General features: G+C 58.7%; 2 protein-coding genes across 2 annotated transcripts in view; one reads left to right on the top strand and one right to left on the bottom strand.

Moving 5' to 3' along the window:
- The window catches only part of LOC140399406 (rho guanine nucleotide exchange factor 3-like), a 930,630-nt gene that overhangs the window by 497,715 nt on the left and 410,010 nt on the right, over positions 1–22,905 (top strand). The gene's annotated exons all lie outside the window — the stretch shown is intronic.
- LOC140399382 (dynamin-1-like protein) overlaps positions 1–22,905 on the bottom strand; it is a 223,379-nt gene that overhangs the window by 92,423 nt on the left and 108,051 nt on the right. Inside the window, 2 exon segments of the mRNA XM_072488968.1 lie at positions 4,255–4,375; positions 9,759–9,921. Of these exon segments, the coding sequence (XP_072345069.1) occupies positions 4,255–4,375; positions 9,759–9,921 (284 nt within the window).

The following is a 22,905-nucleotide window of genomic DNA, read 5'->3' as shown; positions in this document are numbered from 1 at the left end:
AGAGGGGTCGGGTGGGGGGGTAAAGGGGTCAGGCAGAGGGGGCTAGCAGAGGGGGGTAGAGGGGGCGGGCGGGGGGTGGTAGAGAGGTCGGGCAGAGGGGTCGGGTGGGGGGGTAAAGGGGTCGGGCAGAGGGGGCTGGCAGAGGGGGGAGAGGGGGCGGGCGGGGGGGTAGAGAGGTCGGGCAGAGGGGTCGGGTGGGGGGGTAAAGGGGTCGGGCAGAGGGGGCTGGCAGAGGGGGTAGAGGGGGCGGGCGGGGGGGTCGCGGGGTCTGGGAGAGGGGGGTAAAGGGGTCGGGCAGAGGGGGCTGGCAGAGGGGAGTAGAGGGGGCGGGTGGGGGGGTAGAGAGGTCGGGCAGAGGGGGGTACAGGGGTCGGGTGGGGGGGTAAAGGGGTCGGGCAGAGGGGGTAGAGGGGTCGGGCAGAGGGGGGTAGAGGGGTCGGGTGGGGGGGTAAAGGGGTTGGGCAGAGGGGGTAGAGGGGTCGGGCAGAGGGGGGTAGAGGGGTTGGGCAGGGGGGTAGAGGGGTCGGGCAGGCGGGGGGGGGTTAGAGGGGTAGGGCAGGCGGGGGGGTTTAGCGGGGTCGGGCAGGCGATGGGGGGGTTAGAGGGGTCGGGCAGGCGGGGGGGTTAGCGGGGTGGGGTAGGCGGGGGGTTAGAGGGGTGGGGCAGGCGGGGGGTTAGAGGGGTCGGGCAGGCGGGGGGGTTAGAGGGGTCGGGCAGGCGGGTGGGTTTAGCGGGGTCGGGCGGGGGGGGTGAGAGGGGTCGGGCAGGCGGGGGGGTTAGAGGGGTCGGGCAGGGGGGGGTTAGAGGGGTCGGGCGGGGGGGGGGTTAGAGGGGTCGGGCAGGCGGGGGGGTTAGAGGGGTCGGGCAGGCGGGGGGGTTAGAGGGGTCGGGCAGGCGGGGGGGTTAGAGAGGTCGGGCAGGCGGGGGGGTTAGAGGGGTCGGGCAGGCGGGGGGGTTAGAGGGGTCGGGCAGGCGGGGGGGTTAGAGGGGTCGGGCAGGCGGGGGGGTTAGAGGGGTCGGGCAGGCGGGGGGGTTAGAGGGGTCGGGCAGGTTAGAGGGGTCGGGCGGGGGTGCTAGAGGGGTCGGGCGGGGGGGGGTTAGAGGGGTCGGGCGGGGGGGGTTAGAGGGGTCGGGCGGGGGGGGTTAGAGGGGTCGGGCGGGCGGGGGGGGGTTAGAGGGGTCTGGGCAGGCGGGGGGTTAGAGGGGTCGGGCAGGCGGGGGGGTTAGAGGGGTCGGGCAGGCGGAGGGGTTAGAGGGGTGGGGCAGGCGGGGGGGTTAGAGGGGTCGGGCAGGCGGGGGGGGTTAGAGGGATCGGGCAGGCGATGGGGGAGTTAGAGGGGTCGGGCAGGCGGGGGGGGTTAGAGGGATCGGGGCAGGCGGGGGGGGTAGAGTGGTCGGGCAGGCGGGGGGGGGTTAGAGGGGTCGGGCAGGCGGGGGGGTTTAGCGGGGTCGGGCAGGCGGGGGGGTTAGCGGGGTCGGGCAGGCGGGGGGGTTTAGCGGGGTCGGGCAGGCGGGGGGGTTTAGCGGGGTCGGGCAGGCGGGGGGGGTTAGAGGGGTCGGGCAGGCGGGGGGGAGTTAGAGGGGTCGGGCAGGCGGGGGGGGTTAGAGGGGTCGGGCAGGCGGGGGGGGTTAGAGGGGTCGGGCAGGCGGGGGGGGTGGGGTTAGAGGGGTCGGGCGGGGGGGTTTAGCGGGGTCGGGCAGGCGGGGGGGTTTAGCGGGGTCAGGTGGGGGGGGTAGAGGGGTCGGGCAGGCGGGGGGGTTAGAGGGGTCGGGCAGGTGGGGGGTTAGAGGGGTCGGGCAGGCGGGGGGGTTTAGCGGGGTCAGGTGGGGGGGGTAGAGGGTCGGGCAGGCGGGGGGGTTTACGGGGTCAGGTGGGGGGGTAGAGGGGTCGGGCAGGCGGGGGGGTTTAGCGGGGTCAGGTGGGGGGGTAGAGGGGTCGGGCAGGCGGGGGGGTAGAGGGGTCGGGCAGGCGGGGGGGTTAGAGGGGTCGGGCAGGCGGGGGGGTTAGAGGGGTCGGGCAGGCGGGGGGGTTAGAGGGGTCGGGCAGGCGGGGGGGTTAGAGGGGTCGGGCAGGCGGGGGGGTTAGAGGGGTCGGGCAGGCGGGTGCTGTTTCTCATACAGGGTACAGGAAGGCTCAATGAGGAGAGACGGAGGGTGTTGGTTCATGGTGTCTGTAATGGTCAATTCACTGTCATTCTTGCCTTGTGGTGACTGGATATTGTGTGGAGTCTACATTTTACACTCCCCGTCCTGCATCGACTGAACTCAGCAGACTGATTATCCAATCAATGGAGCTACAGTTATCCCACAATCCCACTGCAAGAAGAGGGATTAACAGTTCTTTTCCCAATTGACAGCAGTGACTAGTGGGGTACCACAGGGATCGGTGCTGGGACCCCAGCTATTCCCAATATATTTTAATGATTTAGATGAGGTAACAAAATGTCATATCTCCAAATTTGCAGATGGCAGCAGATTGGGTGGAGGGTGAGCTGTGAGGAGGATGCAGAGATCCTGCAGTGTGATTTGGACAAGTTGAGTGAGTGGGAAAATGAATGGCAGATGCGGTATAATTTGGAGAAATGCGAGGTTATCCACTTTGGTAGCAAAAATCTGATGGCAGACTGTTATCTGAATGGCCATAAATTAGGAGAGGGGAGTGTGCAGCGGGACCTGGGTGTCCTTGTGCCCCAGTCGCTGAAGGTAAACATGCAGGTGCAGCAGGCGGTAAAGAAGGCTAATGGTATGTTGGCCTTCATCGCGAGAGGTTTCGAGTACAGGAGCAGGGATGTGTTGCTGCAATTGTACTGGGCCTTGGTGAGGCCACACCTGGAGCATTGTGGGCAGTTTTGGTCTCCTTCTCTGAGGAAGGATGTTCTTGCTCTCGAGGGAGTGCAGCGAAGGTTTACCAGACTGATTCCAGGGATGGCAGGACTGTACGAGAACAAGTTTGCCGAGGAACACGGGCTGGAAACCAACAGCTAGTGTAGAAATAGGGGGCCCCTGGCAAGGGGCAACAACACACCGACGGGGGGGGGGGGGGAGAGAGACTACGCCAGGACCCCCGCCCCGGCGAGCGCACCCTGAACAAAAAGCAAACCACTACCCGAGGGACCGCTTCAGGTGGAGACCAGGCCCCAGCACGAGGGAACGAGAGTAGCGGAGAAGGGACAGCAAGTGAGGGGAGCGCAGGGTAGGACGGGGGAAGAGCGGGCAGAAAACCGTAGAGGTCGGGCGAGGGAGAAGCGAGACAGTAACTCCCGAGAGGGGGGCCACCGCACTAGCAGGAAAGCTAGCGCCGGGGACATGCAACAAAGCAGGGCCGCAGCGCGCCCCCAACAGGGGGGAAGGCGCCAGGCAGGGAGGGGTATAATAAACTTGGCACCTCCAGGAACAGAGAGAGAAAGACGGGACGAACGGCTGACGTGGAGGTGAGCACGAGACGGTAACGGCAGCGAAATCACACACACACCGACACACACACAACCAGTTGTACAGAGTTGCTGTTGTTGAGCGGGTGCGTGATAAGGGCAGCACGGTAGCATTGTGGATAGCACAATTGCTTCACAGCTCCAAGGTCCCGGGTTCGATTCCCGGCTTGGGTCACCGTCTGTGCGGAGTCTGCACGTCCTTCCCGTGTCAGCGTGGGTTTCCTCCGGGTGCTCCGGTTTCCTCTCACAGTCCAAAGATGTGCAGGGTAAGTGGATTGGCCGTGATAAATTGCCCTTAGAGTCCAAAATTGCCCTTAGTGTTGGGTGGAGGTGTTGACTTTGGGTAGGGTGCTCTTTCCAAGAGCCGGTGGAGACTCAATGGGCCGAATGGCCTCCTTCTGCACTGTAAATTCTATGATAATCTATGAAAACCCAACCAGTTACTTTATTTTATTTTTAAATTCGTTTTTATTATTACTTTTATTTTTGGTATGTTTGTGTGTGCCCTTCCCTTCTATAAATATTTATAGATATCTTATTCTGTGTACATAACGGTAAATATACTTTGTTCGAAAACCCAATAGAAAACATTTATAAATAATAAAAAGGACTGCTGTACGAGGAGAGATTGAAGGCGATTAAAGGATACGGAGCAAAGCGGGATTTGGCTGTTGAGCTATTGATCAGCAAGGATCAGAACGAATGGCGGAGCAGACTCGAAGGGCCGAATGGCCTCCTCCGGCTTCCATCCGGCTTCCATTTGTTATGTTTCTATTCAGTGACTGTAGATCACCAGCAGATCTCCACATGAACTAATCCTCACCTGTTCACCACTCCAATGATGCCCAGTTTCACAGGAATAACCCGGCCAGTAAGGACATCCACAGCATCAGTGCCAGCATCCATCAGATCCAGCTTAGTGATCACTGCCAGAGTGCGACGGCCTGTGGGGAGAGAGAGGCGGAGAGAGTGACAGAGAGAGTGACAGAGAGAGTGACAGAGAGAGTGACAGAGAGAGTGACAGAGAGAGTGACAGAGAGAGTGACAGAGAGAGTGACGGAGAGAGTGACGGAGAGAGAGAGGCGGAGAGAGAGAGTCGGGGAGAGAGAGTCGGAGAGAGAGTCGGAGAGAGAGACGGAGAGAGAGACGGAGAGAGAGACGGAGAGAGAGACGGAGAGAGAGACGGAGAGACGGTGAGAGTGACGGAGAGAGAGGCGGAGAGAGAGGCGGGGGCGGAGAGAGAGGCGGGGGCAGAGTGTCGGGGGCAGAGTGTCGGGGGCAGAGTGTCGGGGGCAGAGTGTCGGGGGCAGAGTGTCGGGGGCAGAGTGTCGGGGGCAGAGTGTCGGGGGCAGAGTGTCGGGGGCAGAGTGTCGGGGGCAGAGTGTCGGGGGCAGAGTGTCGGGGGCAGAGTGTCGGGGGCAGAGTGTCGGGGGCAGAGTGTCGGGGGCAGAGTGTCGGGGGCAGAGTGTCGGGGGCAGAGTGTCGGGGGCAGAGTGTCGGGGGCAGAGTGTCGGGGGCAGAGTGTCGGGGGCAGAGTGTCGGGGGCAGAGTGTCGGGGGCAGAGTGTCGGGGGCAGAGTGTCGGGGGCAGAGTGTCGGGGCAGAGTGTCGGGGGCAGAGTGTCGGGGGCAGAGTGTCGGGGGCAGAGTGTCGGGGGCAGAGTGTCGGGGGCAGAGTGTCGGGGGCAGAGTGTCGGGGGCAGAGTGTCGGGGGCAGAGTGTCGGGGGCAGAGTGTCGGGGGCAGAGTGTCGGGGCAGAGTGTCGGGGCAGAGTGTCGGGGGCAGAGTGTCGGGGGCAGAGTGTCGGGGCAGAGTGTCGGGGGCAGAGTGTCGGGGGCAGAGTGTCGGGGGCAGAGTGTCGGGGGCAGAGTGTCGGGGGCAGAGTGTCGGGGGCAGAGTGTCGGGGGCAGAGTGTCGGGGGCAGAGTGTCGGGGGCAGAGTGTCGGGGGCAGAGTGTCGGGGGCAGAGTGTCGGGGGCAGAGTGTCGGGGGCAGAGTGTCGGGGGCAGAGTGTCGGGGGCAGAGTGTCGGGGGCAGAGTGTCGGGGCAGAGTGTCGGGGGCAGAGTGTCGGGGGCAGAGTGTCGGGGGCAGAGTGTCGGGGGCAGAGTGTCGGGGCAGAGTGTCGGGGGCAGAGTGTCGGGGGCAGAGTGTCGGGGGCAGAGTGTCGGGGGCAGAGTGTCGGGGGCAGAGTGTCGGGGGCAGAGTGTCGGGGGCAGAGTGTCGGGGGCAGAGTGTCGGGGCAGAGTGTCGGGGGCAGAGTGTCGGGGGCAGAGTGTCGGGGGCAGAGTGTCGGGGGCAGAGTGTCGGGGGCAGAGTGTCGGGGGCAGAGTGTCGGGGGCAGAGTGTCGGGGCAGAGTGTCGGGGGCAGAGTGTCGGGGGCAGAGTGTCGGGGGCAGAGTGTCGGGGGCAGAGTGTCGGGGGGCAGAGTGTCGGGGGCAGAGTGTCGGGGGCAGAGTGTCGGGGGCAGAGTGTCGGGGGGCAGAGTGTCGGGGGCAGAGTGTCGGGGGCAGAGTGTCGGGGGCAGAGTGTCGGGGGCAGAGTGTCGGGGGCAGAGTGTCGGGGGCAGAGTGTCGGGGGCAGAGTGTCGGGGGCAGAGTGTCGGGGGCAGAGTGTCGGGGGCAGAGTGTCGGGGGCAGAGTGTCGGGGAGAGTCGGAGAGAGACACAGAGAGAGAGAGACAGAGAGAGACACACACATGTCCACACACGCTCCCACGCTCCCACACCCACACACGCGCCCGCACCCACACACGCGCCCGCACCCACACACGCGCCCGCACCCACACACGCGCCCACACCACACACGCGCCCACGCCCACACACGCGCCCACGCCCACACACGCGCCCACGCCCACACACGCGCCCACGCCCACACACGCGCCCACGCCCACACACGCGCCCACGCCCACACACGCGCCCACGCCCACACACGCGCCCCACGCCCACACACGCGCCCCCACGCCCACACACGCGCCCCACGCCCACACACGCGCCCACGCCCACACACGCGCCCACGCCCACACACGCGCCCACGCCCACACGCGCCCCACGCCCACACACGCGCCCACGCCCACACACGCGCCCCCACCCACACACGCGCCCCCACCCACACACGCGCCCCCACCCACACACGCGCCCCCACCCACACACGCGCCCCCACCCACACACGCGCCCCCACCCACACACGCGCCCCCACCCACACACGCGCCCCCACCCACACACGCGCCCCCACCCACACACGCGCCCCCACCCACACACGCGCCCCCACCCACACACGCGCCCCCACCCACACACGCGCCCCCACCCACACACGCGCCCCCACCCACACACGCGCCCCCACCCACACACGCGCCCCCACCCACACACGCGCCCCCACCCACACACGCGCCCCACCCACACACGCGCCCCCACCCACACACGCGCCCCCACCCACACACGCGCCCCCACCCACACACGCGCCCCCACCCACACACGCGCCCACACCCACACACGCGCCCACACCCACACACGCGCCCACACCCACACACGCGCCCACACCCACACACGCTCCCACACCCACACACGCGCCCACACCCACACACGCGCCCACACCCACACACGCGCCCACACCCACACACGCGCCCACACCCACACACGCGCCCACACCCACACACGCGCCCACACCCACACACGCGCCCACACCCACACACGCGCCCACACCCACACACGCGCCCACACCCACACACGCGCCCACACCCACACACGCGCCCACACCCACACACGCGCCCACACCCACACACGCGCCCACACCCACACAGGCGCCCACACCCACACAGGCGCCCACACCCACACAGGCGCCCACACCCACACAGGCGCCCACACCCACACAGGCGCCCACACCCACACAGGCGCCCACACCCACACAGGCGCCCACACCCACACAGGCGCCCACACCCACACAGGCGCCCACACCCACACAGGCGCCCACACCCACACAGGCGCCCACACCCACACACGCGCCCACACCCACACACGCGCCCACACCCACACACGCGCCCACACCCACACACGCGCCCACACCCACACACGCGCCCACACCCACACACGCGCCCACACCCACACACGCGCCCACACCCACACACGCGCCCACACCCACACACGCGCCCACACCCACACACGCGCCCACACCCACACACGCGCCCACACCCACACACGCGCCCACACCCACACACGCGCCCACACCCACACACGCGCCCACACCCACACACGCGCCCACACCCACACACGCGCCCACACCCACACACGCGCCCACACCCACACACGCGCCCACACCCACACACGCGCCCACACCCACACACGCGCCCACACCCACACACGCGCCCACACCCACACACGCGCCCACACCCACACACGCGCCCACACCCACACACGCGCCCACACCCACACACGCTCCCACACCCACACACGCTCCCACACCCACACACGCTCCCACACCCACACACGCTCCCACACCCACACACGCTCCCACACCCACACACGCTCCCACACCCACACACGCTCCCACACCCACACACGCTCCCACACCCACACACGCTCCCACACCCACACACGCTCCCACACACGCTCCCACACCCACACACGCTCCCACACCCACACACGCTCCCACACACGCTCCCACACCCACACACGCTCCCACACCCACACACGCTCCCACACACGCTCCCACACCCACACGCGCCCACACCCACACACGCGCCCACACCCACACGCGCCCACACCCACACGCGCGCCCACACCCACACCCGCGCCCACACCCACACACGCGCCCACACCCACACACGCGCCCACAATCACACACGCGCCCACACCCACACACGCGCCCACACCCACACACGCGCCCACACCCACACACGCGCCCACACCCACACACGCGCCCACACCCACACACGCGCTCACACCCACACACGCGCTCACACCCACACACGCGCTCACACCCACACACGCGCTCACACCCACACACGCGCCCCACACCCACACACGCGCCCACAAACGCGCCCACACACGCGCCCACACCCACACACGCGCCCACACCCACACACGCGCCCACACCCACACACGCGCTCACACCCACACACGCGCTCACACCCACACACGCGCCCACACCCACACACGCGCCCACACCCACACACGCGCCCCACACAAACAAGCGCCCCACACAAACACGCGCCCACACACGCGCCCACACCCAAACACGCGCCCACACCCACACACGCGCCCACACCCACACACGCGCCCACACCCACACACGCGCCCACACCCACACACGCGCCCACACCCACACACGCGCTCACACCCACACACGCGCTCACACCCACACACGTGCCCACACCCAAACACGCGCCCACACCCAAACACGCGCCCACACCCACACACGCGCCCACACCCACACACGCGCCCACACCCACACACGCGCCCACACCCACACGCGCCCCCACACCCACACGCGCGCCCACACCCACACGCGCCCCCACACCCACACGCGCCCCCACACAAACACGCGCCCACACACAAACACGCGCCCACACCCACACACGCCCCCACACCCACACACGCCCCCACACCCACACACGCCCCCACACCCACACACGCCCCCACACCCACACACGCGCCCACACCCACACACGCGCCCACACCCACACACGCGCCCACACCCACACACGCGCCCACACCCACACACGCGCCCACACCCACACACGCGCCCACACCCACACACGCGCCCCCATACCCACACACGCGCCCCCACACCCACACACGCGCCCCCACACCCACACACGCGCCCCCACACCCACACACGCGCCCCCACACCCACACACGCCCCCACACCCACACACGCGCCCCCACACCCACACACGCGCCCCCACACCCACACACGCGCCCCCACACAAACACGCGCCCCCACACAAACACGCGCCCCCACACAAACACGTGCCCACACACAAACACGTGCCCACACACAAACACGTGCCCACACACAAACACGTGCCCACACACAAACGCGTGCCCACACACAAACACGTGCCCACACACAAACACGTGCCCACACAAACACGTTCCCACACACATACACGTGCCCACACACAAACACGTGCCCACACAAACACGTTCCCACACACAAACACGTGCCCACACACAAACACGTGCCCACACACAAACACGTGCCCACACACAAACACGTGCCCACACACAAACACGTGCCCACACACAAACACGTGCCCACACAAACACGTTCCCACACACAAACACGTGTCCACAGACAGCTTCAGCTAAATTTCTCTGCACACTGAGAGCCTACCATCAGGGTCGACATCACGAGCCAGTTTTAGTGCCTCTGAAGTGGCCATGTCAGTGTTTGCAGCAGTTACAGCCAGGATCAGCGAGTTGGGGTTACTCATGTACATTTCCAGCATTTCACGGATCTGATGTTCAATATCAGCTGGCTGGTCTCCGACAGGAACCTGAAACAGATTACACTGTCCTATCAAACACTCCCAGCACGGGGTTCGATACAGAGTAAAGCTCCCTCTACACTGTCCCCATCAAACACTCCCAGGACAGGTACAGCACGGGGTTAGATACAGAGTAAAGCTCCCTCTACACTGTCCCCATCAAACACTCCCAGGACAGGTACAGCACGGGGTTAGATACCGAGTAAATCTCCCACTACACTGTCCCCATCAAACACTCCCAGGACAGGTACAGCACGGGGTTAGATACAGAGTAAAGCTCCCTCTACACTGTCCCCATCAAACACTCCCAGGACAGGTACAGCACGGGGTTAGATACCGAGTAAATCTCCCACTACACTGTCCCCATCAAACACTCCCAGGACAGGTACAGCACGGGGTTAGATACAGAGTAAAGCTCCCTCTACACTGTCCCCATCAAACACTCCCAGGACAGGTACAGCACGGGGTTAGATACCGAGTAAATCTCCCACTACACTGTCCCCATCAAACACTCCCAGGACAGGTACAGCACGGGGTTAGATACAGAGTAAAGCCCCCTCTACACTGTCCCCGTCAAACACTCCCAAGACAGGTACAGCACGGGGTTAGATACAGAGTAAAGCTCCCTCTACACTGTCCCCATCAAACTCTCCCAGGACAGGTACAGCACGGGGTTAGAGACAGAGTAAAGCTCCCTCTACACTGTCCCCATCAAACACTCCCAGGACAGGTACAGCACAGGGTTAGATACAGAGTAAAGCTCCCTCTACACTGTCCCCAACAAACACTCCCAGGACAGGTACAGCGCGGGGTTAGGTAGAAAGTGAAGCTCCCTCTACACTGTCCCCATTAAACACTCCCAGGACAGGTACAGCACGGGGTTAGATACAGAGTAAAGCTCCCTCTACACTGTCCCCATCAAACACTCCCAGGACAGGCACAGCACGGGGTTAGATACAGAGTAAAGTTCCCTCTACACTGTCCCCATCAAACACTCCCAGGACAGGTACAGCACGGGGTTAGATACAGAGTAAAGTTCCCTCTACACTGTCCCCATAAAACACTCCCAGGACAGGTACAGCACGGGGTTAGATACAGAGTAAAGCTCCCTCTACACTGTCCCCATCAAACACTCCCAGGACAGGTACAGCACGGGGTTAGATACAGAGTAAAGCTCCCTCTACACTGTCCCCATCAAACACTCCCAGGACAGGTACAGCACGGGGGTAGATACAGAGTAAAGCTCCCTCTACACTGTGCCCACCAAACACTCCCAGGGCAGGTACAGCACGGGGTTAGATACAGAGTGAAGCTCCCTCGACACTGTCCCCATCAAACACTCCCAGGACAGGTACAGCACGGGGTTAGATACAGAGTAAAGCTCCCTCTACACTGTCCCCATCAAAAACTCCCAGGACAGGTACAGCACGGGGTTAGATACAGAGTAAAGCTCCCTCGACACAGTCCCCATCAAACACTCCCAGGACAGGTACAGCACGGGGTTAGATACAGAGTAAAGTTCCCTCTACACTGTCCCCATCAAACACTCCCAGGACAGGTACAGCACGGGGTTAGATACAGAGTAAAGTTCCCTCTACACTGTCCCCATCAAACACTCCCAGGACAGGTACAGCACGGGGTTAGATACAGAGTAAAGCTCCCTCTACACTGTCCCCATCTAACACTCCCAAGACAGGTACAGCACGGGGTTAGATACAGAGTAAAGCTCCCTCTACACTGTCCCCATCAAACACTCCCAGGACAGGTACAGCACGGGGTTAGATACAGAGTAAAGCTCCCTCTACACTGTGCCCACCAAACACTCCCAGGGCAGGTACAGCACGGGGTTAGATACAGAGTGAAGCTCCCTCGACACTGTCCCCATCAAACACTCCCAGGACAGGTACAGCACGGGGTTAGATACAGAGTAAAGCTCCCTCTACACTGTCCCCATCAAACACTCCCAGGACCGGTACAGCACGGGGTTAGACACAGAGTGAAGCTCCCTTGACACTGTCCCCATCAAACACTCCCAGGACAGGTACAGCACGGGGTTAGATACAGAGTGAAGCTCCCTCTACACTGTCCCCATCAAACACTCCCAGGACAGGTACAGCACGGGGTTAGATACAGAGTAAAGCTCCCTCTACACTGTCCCCATCTAACACTCCCAAGACAGGTACAGCAACGGGTTAGATACAGAGTAAAGCTCCCTCTACACTGTCCCCATCAAACACTCCCAGGACAGGTACAGCACGGGGGTAGATACAGAGTAAAGCTCCCTCTACACTGTGCCCACCAAACACTCCCAGGGCAGGTACAGCACGGGGTTAGATACAGAGTGAAGCTCCCTCGACACTGTCGCCATCAAACAATCCCTGGACAGGTACAGCACGGGGTTAGATACAGAGTAAAGCTCCCTCTACACTGTCCCCATCAAACACTCCCAGGACCGGTACAGCATGGGGTTAGACACAGAGTGAAGCTCCCTCGACACTGTCCCCATCAAACACTCCCAGGACAGGTACAGCACGGGGTTAGATACAGAGTGAAGCTCCCTCTACACTGTCCCCATCAAACACTCCCAGGACAGGTACAGCACGGGGTTAGATAGAGTAAAGCTCCCTCTACACTGTCCCCATCAAACTCTCCCAGGACAGGTACAGCACGGGGTTAGATACAGAGTAAAGCTCCCTCTACACTGTCGCCATCAAACACTCCCAGGACAGGGACAGCACGGTGTTAGATACAGAGTAAAGCCCCCTCTACACTGTCCCCGTCAAACACTCCCAAGACAGGTACAGCACGGGGTTAGATACAGAGGAAAGCTCCCTCTACACTGTCCCCATCAAACTCTCCCAGGACAGGTACAGCACGGGGTTAGAGACAGAGTAAAGCTCCCTCTACACTGTCCCCATCAAACACTCCCAGGACAGGTATAGCACAGGGTTAGATACAGAGTAAAGCTCCCTCTACACTGTCCCCATCAAACACTCCCAGGAATGGTACAGCACGGGGTTAGATACAGAGTAAAGCCCCCTCTACACTGTCCCCATCAAACACTCCCAGGACAGGTACAGCACGGGGTTAGATACAGAGTAAAGCTCCCTCTACACTGTCCCCATCAAACACTCCCAGGACAGGTACAGCACGGGGCTAGATACAGAGTAAAGCTCCCTCTACACTGTCCCCATCAAACTCTCCCAGGACAGGTACAGCACAGGGTTAGATACAGAGTAAAGCTCCCTCTACACTGTCCCCAACAAACACTCCCAGGACAGGTACAGCACGGGGTTAGAGACAGAGTAAAGCTCCCTCTCCACTGTCCCCATCAAACACTCCCAGGACAGGTATAGCACAGGGTGAGATACAGAGTAAAGCTCCCTCTACACTGTCCCCATCAAACACTCCCAGGACAGGTACAGCACGGGGGTAGATACAGAGTAAAGCTCCCTCTACACTGTGCCCACCAAACACTCCCAGGGCAGGTACAGCACGGGGTTAGATACAGAGTGAAGCTCCCTCGACACTGTCGCCATCAAACAATCCCTGGACAGGTACAGCACGGGGTTAGATACAGAGTAAAGCTCCCTCTACACTGTCCCCATCAAACACTCCCAGGACCGGTACAGCATGGGGTTAGACACAGAGTGAAGCTCCCTCGACACTGTCCCCATCAAACACTCCCAGGACAGGTACAGCACGGGGTTAGATACAGAGTGAAGCTCCCTCTACACTGTCCCCATCAAACACTCCCAGGACAGGTACAGCACGGGGTTAGATAGAGTAAAGCTCCCTCTACACTGTCCCCATCAAACTCTCCCAGGACAGGTACAGCACGGGGTTAGATACAGAGTAAAGCTCCCTCTACACTGTCGCCATCAAACACTCCCAGGACAGGTACAGCACGGGGTTAGATACAGAGTAAAGCTCCCTCTACACTGTCCCCATCTAACACTCCCAAGACAGGTACAGCACGGGGTTAGATACAGAGTAAAGCTCCCTCTACACTGTCCCCATCAAACACTCCCAGGACAGGTACAGCACGGGGTTAGATACAGAGTAAAGCTCCCTCTACACTGTGCCCACCAAACACTCCCAGGGCAGGTACAGCACGGGGTTAGATACAGAGTGAAGCTCCCTCGACACTGTCCCCATCAAACACTCCCAGGACAGGTACAGCACGGGGTTAGATACAGAGTAAAGCTCCCTCTACACTGTCCCCATCAAACACTCCCAGGACCGGTACAGCACGGGGTTAGACTCAGAGTGAAGCTCCCTTGACACTGTCCCCATCAAACACTCCCAGGACAGGTACAGCACGGGGTTAGATACAGAGTGAAGCTCCCTCTACACTGTCCCCATCAAACACTCCCAGGACAGGTACAGCACGGGGTTAGATACAGAGTAAAGCTCCCTCTACACTGTCCCCATCTAACACTCCCAAGACAGGTACAGCAACGGGTTAGATACAGAGTAAAGCTCCCTCTACACTGTCCCCATCAAACACTCCCAGGACAGGTACAGCACGGGGGTAGATACAGAGTAAAGCTCCCTCTACACTGTGCCCACCAAACACTCCCAGGGCAGGTACAGCACGGGGTTAGATACAGAGTGAAGCTCCCTCGACACTGTCGCCATCAAACAATCCCTGGACAGGTACAGCACGGGGTTAGATACAGAGTAAAGCTCCCTCTACACTGTCCCCATCAAACACTCCCAGGACCGGTACAGCATGGGGTTAGACACAGAGTGAAGCTCCCTCGACACTGTCCCCATCAAACACTCCCAGGACAGGTACAGCACGGGGTTAGATACAGAGTGAAGCTCCCTCTACACTGTCCCCATCAAACACTCCCAGGACAGGTACAGCACGGGGTTAGATAGAGTAAAGCTCCCTCTACACTGTCCCCATCAAACTCTCCCAGGACAGGTACAGCACGGGGTTAGATACAGAGTAAAGCTCCCTCTACACTGTCGCCATCAAACACTCCCAGGACAGGGACAGCACGGTGTTAGATACAGAGTAAAGCCCCCTCTACACTGTCCCCGTCAAACACTCCCAAGACAGGTACAGCACGGGGTTAGATACAGAGGAAAGCTCCCTCTACACTGTCCCCATCAAACTCTCCCAGGACAGGTACAGCACGGGGTTAGAGACAGAGTAAAGCTCCCTCTACACTGTCCCCATCAAACACTCCCAGGACAGGTATAGCACAGGGTTAGATACAGAGTAAAGCTCCCTCTACACTGTCCCCATCAAACACTCCCAGGAATGGTACAGCACGGGGTTAGATACAGAGTAAAGCCCCCTCTACACTGTCCCCATCAAACACTCCCAGGACAGGTACAGCACGGGGTTAGATACAGAGTAAAGCTCCCTCTACACTGTCCCCATCAAACACTCCCAGGACAGGTACAGCACGGGGCTAGATACAGAGTAAAGCTCCCTCTACACTGTCCCCATCAAACTCTCCCAGGACAGGTACAGCACAGGGTTAGATACAGAGTAAAGCTCCCTCTACACTGTCCCCAACAAACACTCCCAGGACAGGTACAGCACGGGGTTAGAGACAGAGTAAAGCTCCCTCTCCACTGTCCCCATCAAACACTCCCAGGACAGGTATAGCACAGGGTGAGATACAGAGTAAAGCTCCCTCTACACTGTCCCCAACAAACACTCCCAGGACAGGTACAGCACGGGGTTAGGTAGAAAGTGAAGCTCCCTCTACACTGTCCCCATGAAACACTCCCAGGACAGGTACAGCACGGGGTTAGATACAGAGTAAAGCTCCCTCTACACTGTCCCCATCAAACACTCCCAGGACAGGTACAGCACGGGGTTAGATACAGAGTAAAGCTCCCTCTACACTGTCCCCATCAAACACTCCCAGGACAGGTACAGCACGGGGTTAGATACAGAGTAAAGCTCCCTCTACACTGTCCTCATCAAACACTCCCAGGACAGGTACAGCACGGGGGTAGATACAGAGTAAAGCTCCCTCTACACTGTGCCCACCAAACACTCCCAGGGCAGGTACAGCACGGGGTTAGATACAGAGTGAAGCTCCCTCGACACTGTCCCCATCAAACACTCCCAGGACAGGTACAGCACGGGGTTAGATACAGAGTAAAGCTCCCTCAACACTGTCCCCATTAAAAACTCCCAGGACAGGTACAGCACGGGGTTAGATACAGAGTAAAGTTCCCTCTACACTGTCCCCATAAAACACTCCCAGGACAGGTACAGCACGGGGTTAGATACAGAGTAAAGCTCCCTCTACACTGTCCCCATCAAACACTCCCAGGACAGGTACAGCACGGGGTTAGATACAGAGTAAAGCTCCCTCTACACTGTCCCCATCAAACACTCCCAGGACAGGTACAGCACGGGGGTAGATACAGAGTAAAGCTCCCTCTACACTGTGCCCACCAAATACTCCCAGGGCAGGTACAGCACGGGGTTAGATACAGAGTGAAGCTCCCTCGACACTGTCCCCATCAAACACTCCCAGGACAGGTACAGCACGGGGTTAGATACAGAGTAAAGCTCCCTCGACACAGTCCCCATCAAACACTCCCAGGACAGGTACAGCACGGGGTTAGATACAGAGTAAAGTTCCCTTTACACTGTCCCCATCAAACACTCCCAGGACAGGTACAGCACGGGGTTAGATACAGAGTAAAGCTCCCTCTACACTGTCCCCATCAAACACTCCCAGGACAGGTACAGCACGGGGTTAGATACAGAGTAAAGTTCCCTCTACACTGTCCCCATCAAACACTCCCAGGACAGGTACAGCACGGGGTTAGATACAGAGTAAAGCTCCCTCTACACTGTCCCCATCTAACACTCCCAAGACAGGTACAGCACGGGGTTAGATACAGAGTAAAGCTCCCTCTACACTATCCCCATCAAACACTCCCAGGACAGGTACAGCACGGGGTTAGATACAGAGTAAAGCTCCCTCTACACTGTGCCCACCAAACACTCCCAGGGCAGGTACAGCACGGGGTTAGATACAGAGTGAAGATCCCTCGACACTGTCCCCATCAAACACTCCCAGGACAGGTACAGCACGGGGTTAGATACAGAGTAAAGCTCCCTCTACACTGTCCCCATCAAACACTCCCAGGACCGGTACAGCACGGGGTTAGACACAGAGTGAAGCTCCCTTGACACTGTCCCCATCAAACACTCCCAGGACAGGTACAGAACGGGGTTAGATACAGAGTGAAGCTCCCTCTACACTGTCCCCATCAAACACTCCCAGGACAGGTACAGCACGGGGTTAGATACAGAGTAAAGCTCCCTCTACACTGTCCCCATCTAACACTCCCAAGACAGGTACAGCACGGGGTTAGATACAGAGTAAAGCTCCCTCTACACTGTCCCCATCAAACACTCCCAGGACAGGTACAGCACGGGGGTAGATACAGAGTAAAGCTCCCTCTACACTGTGCCCACCAAACACTCCCAGGGCAGGTACAGCACGGGGTTAGATACAGAGTGAAGCTCCCTCGACACTGTCCCCATCAAACACTCCCAGGACAGGTACAGCACGGGGTTAGATACAGAGTAAAGCTCCCTCTACACTGTCCCCATCAAACACTCCCAGGACCGGTACAGCATGGGGTTAGACACAGAGTGAAGCTCCCTCGACACTGTCCCCATCAAACACTCCCAGGACAGGTACAGCACGGGGTTAGATACAGAGTGAAGCTCCCTCTACACTGTCCCCATCAAACACTCCCAGGACAGGTACAGCACGGGGTTAGATAGAGAAAAGCTCCCTCTACACTGTCCCCATCAAACTCTCCCAGGACAGGTACAGCACGGGGTTAGATACAGAGTAAAGCTCCCTCTACACTGTCGCCATCAAACACTCCCAGGACAGGGACAGCACGGTGTTAGATACAGAGTAAAGCCCCCTCTACACTGTCCCCGTCAAAGACTCCCAAGACAGGTACAGCACGGGGTTAGATACAGAGGAAAGCTCCCTCTACACTGTCCCCATCAAACTCTCCCAGGACAGGTACAGCACGGGGTTAGAGACAGAGTAAAGCTCCCTCTACACTGTCCCCATCAAACACTCCCAGGACAGGTATAGCACAGGGTTAGATACAGAGTAAAGCTCCCTCTACACTGTCCCCATCAAACACTCCCAGGACAGGTACAGCACGGGGTTAGATACAGAGTAAAGCTCCCTCTACACTGTCCCCATCAAACACTCCCAGGACAGGTACAGCACGGGGCTAGATACAGAGTAAAGCTCCCTCTACACTGTCCCCATCAAACTCTCCCAGGACAGGTACAGCACAGGGTTAGATACAGAGTAAAGCTCCCTCTACACTGTCCCCAACAAACACTCCCAGGACAGGTACAGCACGGGGTTAGGTAGAAAGTGAAGCTCCCTCTACACTGTCCCCATTAAACATTCCCAGGACAGGTACAGCACGGGGTTAGATACAGAGTAAAGCTCCCTCTACACTGTCCCCATCAAACACTCCCAGGACAGGCACAGCACGGGGTTAGATACAGAGTAAAGTTCCCTCTACACTGTCCCCATAAAACACTCCCAGGACAGGTACAGCACGGGGTTAGATACAGAGTAAAGCTCCCTCTACACTGTCCCGATCAAACACTCCCAGGACAGGTACAGCACGGGGTTAGATACAGAGTAAAGCTCCCTCTACACTGTCCCCATCAAACACTCCCAGGACAGGTACAGCACGGGGGTAGATACAGAGTAAAGCTCCCTCTACACTGTGCCCACAAAACACTCCCAGGGCAGGTACAGCACGGGGTTAGATACAGAGTGAAGCTCCCTCGACACTGTCCCCATCAAACACTCCCAGGACAGGTACAGCACGGGGTTAGATACAGAGTAAAGCTCCCTCTACACTGTCCCCATCAAATACTCCCAGGAATGGTACAGCACGGGGTTAGATACAGAGTAAAGCCCCCTCTACACTGTCCCCATCAAACACTCCCAGGACAGGTACAGCACGGGGTTAGATACAGAGTAAAGCTCCCTCTACACTGTCCCCATCAAACACTCCCAGGACAGGTACAGCACGGGGCTAGATACAGAGTAAAGCTCCCTCTACACTGTCCCCATCAAACTCTCCCAGGACAGGTACAGCACAGGGTTAGATACAGAGTAAAGCTCCCTCTACACTGTCCCCAACAAACACTCCCAGGACAGGTACAGCACGGGGTTAGGTAGAAAGTGAAGCTCCCTCTACACTGTCCCCATTAAACATTCCCAGGACAGGTACAGCACGGGGTTAGATACAGAGTAAAGCTCCCTCGACACTGTCCCCATCAAACACTCCCAGGACAGGCACAGCACGGGGTTAGATACAGAGTAAAGTTCCCTCTACACTGTCCCCATCAAACACTCCCAGGACAGGTACAGCACGGGGTTAGATACAGAGTAAAGTTCCCTCTACACTGTCCCCATAAAACACTCCCAGGACAGGTACAGCACGGGGTTAGATACAGAGTAAAGCTCCCTCTACACTGTCCCGATCAAACACTCCCAGGACAGGTACAGCACGGGGTTAGATACAGAGTAAAGCTCCCTCTACACTGTCCCCATCAAACACTCCCAGGACAGGTACAGCACGGGGGTAGATACAGAGTAAAGCTCCCTCTACACTGTGCCCACCAAACACTCCCAGGGCAGGTACAGCACGGGGTTAGATACAGAGTGAAGCTCCCTCGACACTGTCCCCATCAAACACTCCCAGGACAGGTACAGCACGGGGTTAGATACAGAGTAAAGCTCCCTCTACACTGTCCCCATTAAACACTCCCAGGACCGGTACAGCACGGGGTTAGATACAGAGTGAAGCTCCCTCTACACTGTCCCCATCAAACACTCCCAGGACAGGTTCAGCACGGGGTTAGATACAGAGTAAAGCTCCCTCTACACTGTCCCCATCAAACACTCCCAGGACAGGTACAGCACGGGGTTAGATACAGAGTAAAGCTCCCTCGACACAGTCCCCATCAAACACTCCCAGGACAGGTACAGCACGGGGTTAGATACAGAGTAAAGCTCCCTCTACACTGTCCCCATCAAACACTCCCAGGACAGGTACAGCACGGGGTTAGATACAGAGTAAAGCTCCCTCTACACTGTCCCCATCAAACACTCCCACGACAGGTACAGCACGGGGTTAGATACAGAGTAAAGCTCCCTCTACACTGTCCCCATCAAACACTCCCAGGACAGGTACAGCACGGGGTTAGATACAGAGTAAAGCTCCCTCTACACTGTCCCCATCAAACACTCCCACGACAGGTACAGCACGGGGTTAGATACAGAGTAAAGCTCCCTCTACACTGTCCCCATCAAACACTCCTAGGACAGGTACAGCACGGGGTTAGATACAGAGTAAAGCTCCCTCGACACTGTCCCCATCAAACACTCCCAGGACAGGTACAGCACGGGGTTAGATACAGAGTAAAGCTCCCTCTACACTGTCCCCATCAAACACTCCCAGGACAGGTACAGCACGGGGTTAGATACAGAGTAAAGCTCCCTCTACACTGTCCCCATCAAACTCTCCCAGGACAGGTACAACACAGGGTTAGATACAGAGTAAAGCTCCCTCTACACTGTCCCCATCAAACACTCCCAGGACAGGGACAGCACGGTGTTAGATACAGAGTAAAGATCCCTCTACACTGTCCCCATCAAACACTCCCAGGACAGGTATAGCACGGGGTTAGATACAGAGTAAAGCCCCCTCTACACTGTCCCCATCAAACACTCCCAGGACAGGTACAGCACGGGGTTAGATCGAGTAAAGCTCCCTCTACACTGTCCCCATCAAACTCTCCCAGGACAGGTACAGCACGGGGTTAGATACAGAGTAAACCTCCCTCTACACTGTCCCCATCAAACACTCCCAGGACAGGTACAGCACGGGGTTAGAGACAGAGTAAAGCGCCCTCTACACTGTCCCCATCAAACACTCCCAGGACAGGTATAGTACAGGGTTAGATACAGAGTAAAGCTCTCTCTACACTGTCCCAATCAAACACTCCCAGGACAGGTACAGCACGGGGTTAGATACAGAGTAAAGCTCCCTCTACACTGTGCCCACCAAACACTCCCAGGGCAGGTACAGCACGGGGTTAGATACAGAGTGAAGCTCCCTCTACACTGTCCCCATCAAACACTCCCAGGACAGGTACAGCACGGGGTTAGATACAGAGGAAAGCTCCATCTACACTGTCCCCATCAAACACTCCCAGGACAGGCACAGCACGGGGTTAGATACAGAGTTAAGTTCCCTCTACACTGTCCCCATCAAACACTCCCAGGACAGGTACAGCACGGGGTTAGATACAGAGTAAAGTTCCCTCTACACTGTCCCCATCAAACACTCCCAGGACAGGTACAGCACGGGGTTAGATACAGAGTAAAGCTCCCTCTACACTGTCCCCATCTAACACTCCCAAGACAGGTACAGCATGGGGTTAGATACAGAGTAAACTCCCTCTACACTGTCCCCATCAAACACTCCCAGGACAGGTACAGCACGGGGGTAGATACAGAGTAAAGCTCCCTCTACACTGTGCCCACTAAACACTCCCAGGGCAGGTACAGCACGGGGTTAGATACAGAGTAAAGTTCCCTCTACACTGTCCCCATCAAACACTCCCAGGACAGGTACAGCACGGGGTTAGATACAGAGTAAAGCTCCCTCTACACTGTCCCCATCTAACACTCCCAAGACAGGTACAGCATGGGGTTAGATACAGAGTAAACTCCCTCTACACTGTCCCCATCAAACACTCCCAGGACAGGTACAGCACGGGGGTAGATACAGAGTAAAGCTCCCTCTACACTGTGCCCACTAAACACTCCCAGGGCAGGTACAGCACGGGGTTAGATACAGAGTGAAGCTCCCTCGACACTGTCCCCATCAAACACTCCCAGGACAGGTACAGCACGGGGTTAGATACAGAGTGAAGCTCCCTCTACACTGTCCCCATCAAACACTCCCAGGACCGGTACAGCACGGGGTTAGATAGAGTAAAGCTCCCTCTACACTGTCCCCATCAAACTATCCCAAGACAGGTACAGCACGGGGTTAGATACAGAGTAAAGCTCCCTCTACACTGTCCCCATCAAACTCTCCCAGGACAGGTACAGCACGGGGTTAGAGACAGAGTAAAGCTCCCTCTACACTGTCCCCATCAAACACTCCCAGGACAGGTATAGCACAGGGTTAGATACAGAGTAAAGCTCCCTCTACACTGTCCCCATCAAACACTCCCAGGACAGGTACAGCACGGGGTTAGATACAGAGTAAAGCCCCCTCTACACTGTCCCCATCAAACACTCCCAGGACAGGTACAGCACGGGGTTAGATACAGAGTAAAGCTCCCTCTACACTGTCCCCATCAAACACTCCCAGGACAGGTACAGCACGGGGCTAGATACAGAGTAAAGCTCCCTCTACACTGTCCCCATCAAACTCTCCCAGGACAGGTACAGCACAGGGTTAGATACAGAGTAAAGCTCCCTCCACACTGTCCCCATCAAACACTCCCAGGACAGGTACAGCACGGGGTTAGATACAGAGTAAAGCTCCCTCTACACTGTCCCCATCAAACACTCCCAGGACAGGTACAGCACGGGGGTAGATACAGAGTAAAGCTCCCTCTACACTGTGCCCACCAAACACTCCCAGGGCAGGTACAGCACGGGGTTAGATACAGAGTGAAGCTCCCTCGACACTGTCCCCATCAAACACTCCCAGGACAGGTACAGCACGGGGTTAGATACAGAGTAAAGTTCCCTCTACACTGTCCCCATCAAACGCTCCCAGGACCGGTACAGCACGGGGTTAGATACAGAGTGAAGCTCCCTCGACACTGTCCCCATCAAACACTCCCAGGACAGGTACAGCACGGGGTTAGATACAGAGTGAAGCTCCCTCTACACTGTCCCCATCAAACACTCTCAG

Source organism: Scyliorhinus torazame, chromosome 22, assembly GCF_047496885.1.
Source record: "Scyliorhinus torazame isolate Kashiwa2021f chromosome 22, sScyTor2.1, whole genome shotgun sequence".
NCBI lineage: Eukaryota > Metazoa > Chordata > Chondrichthyes > Carcharhiniformes > Scyliorhinidae > Scyliorhinus > Scyliorhinus torazame.
Note: the sequence above shows the minus strand (reverse complement) of the source record. Positions and strands in the feature narration are given on the sequence as shown.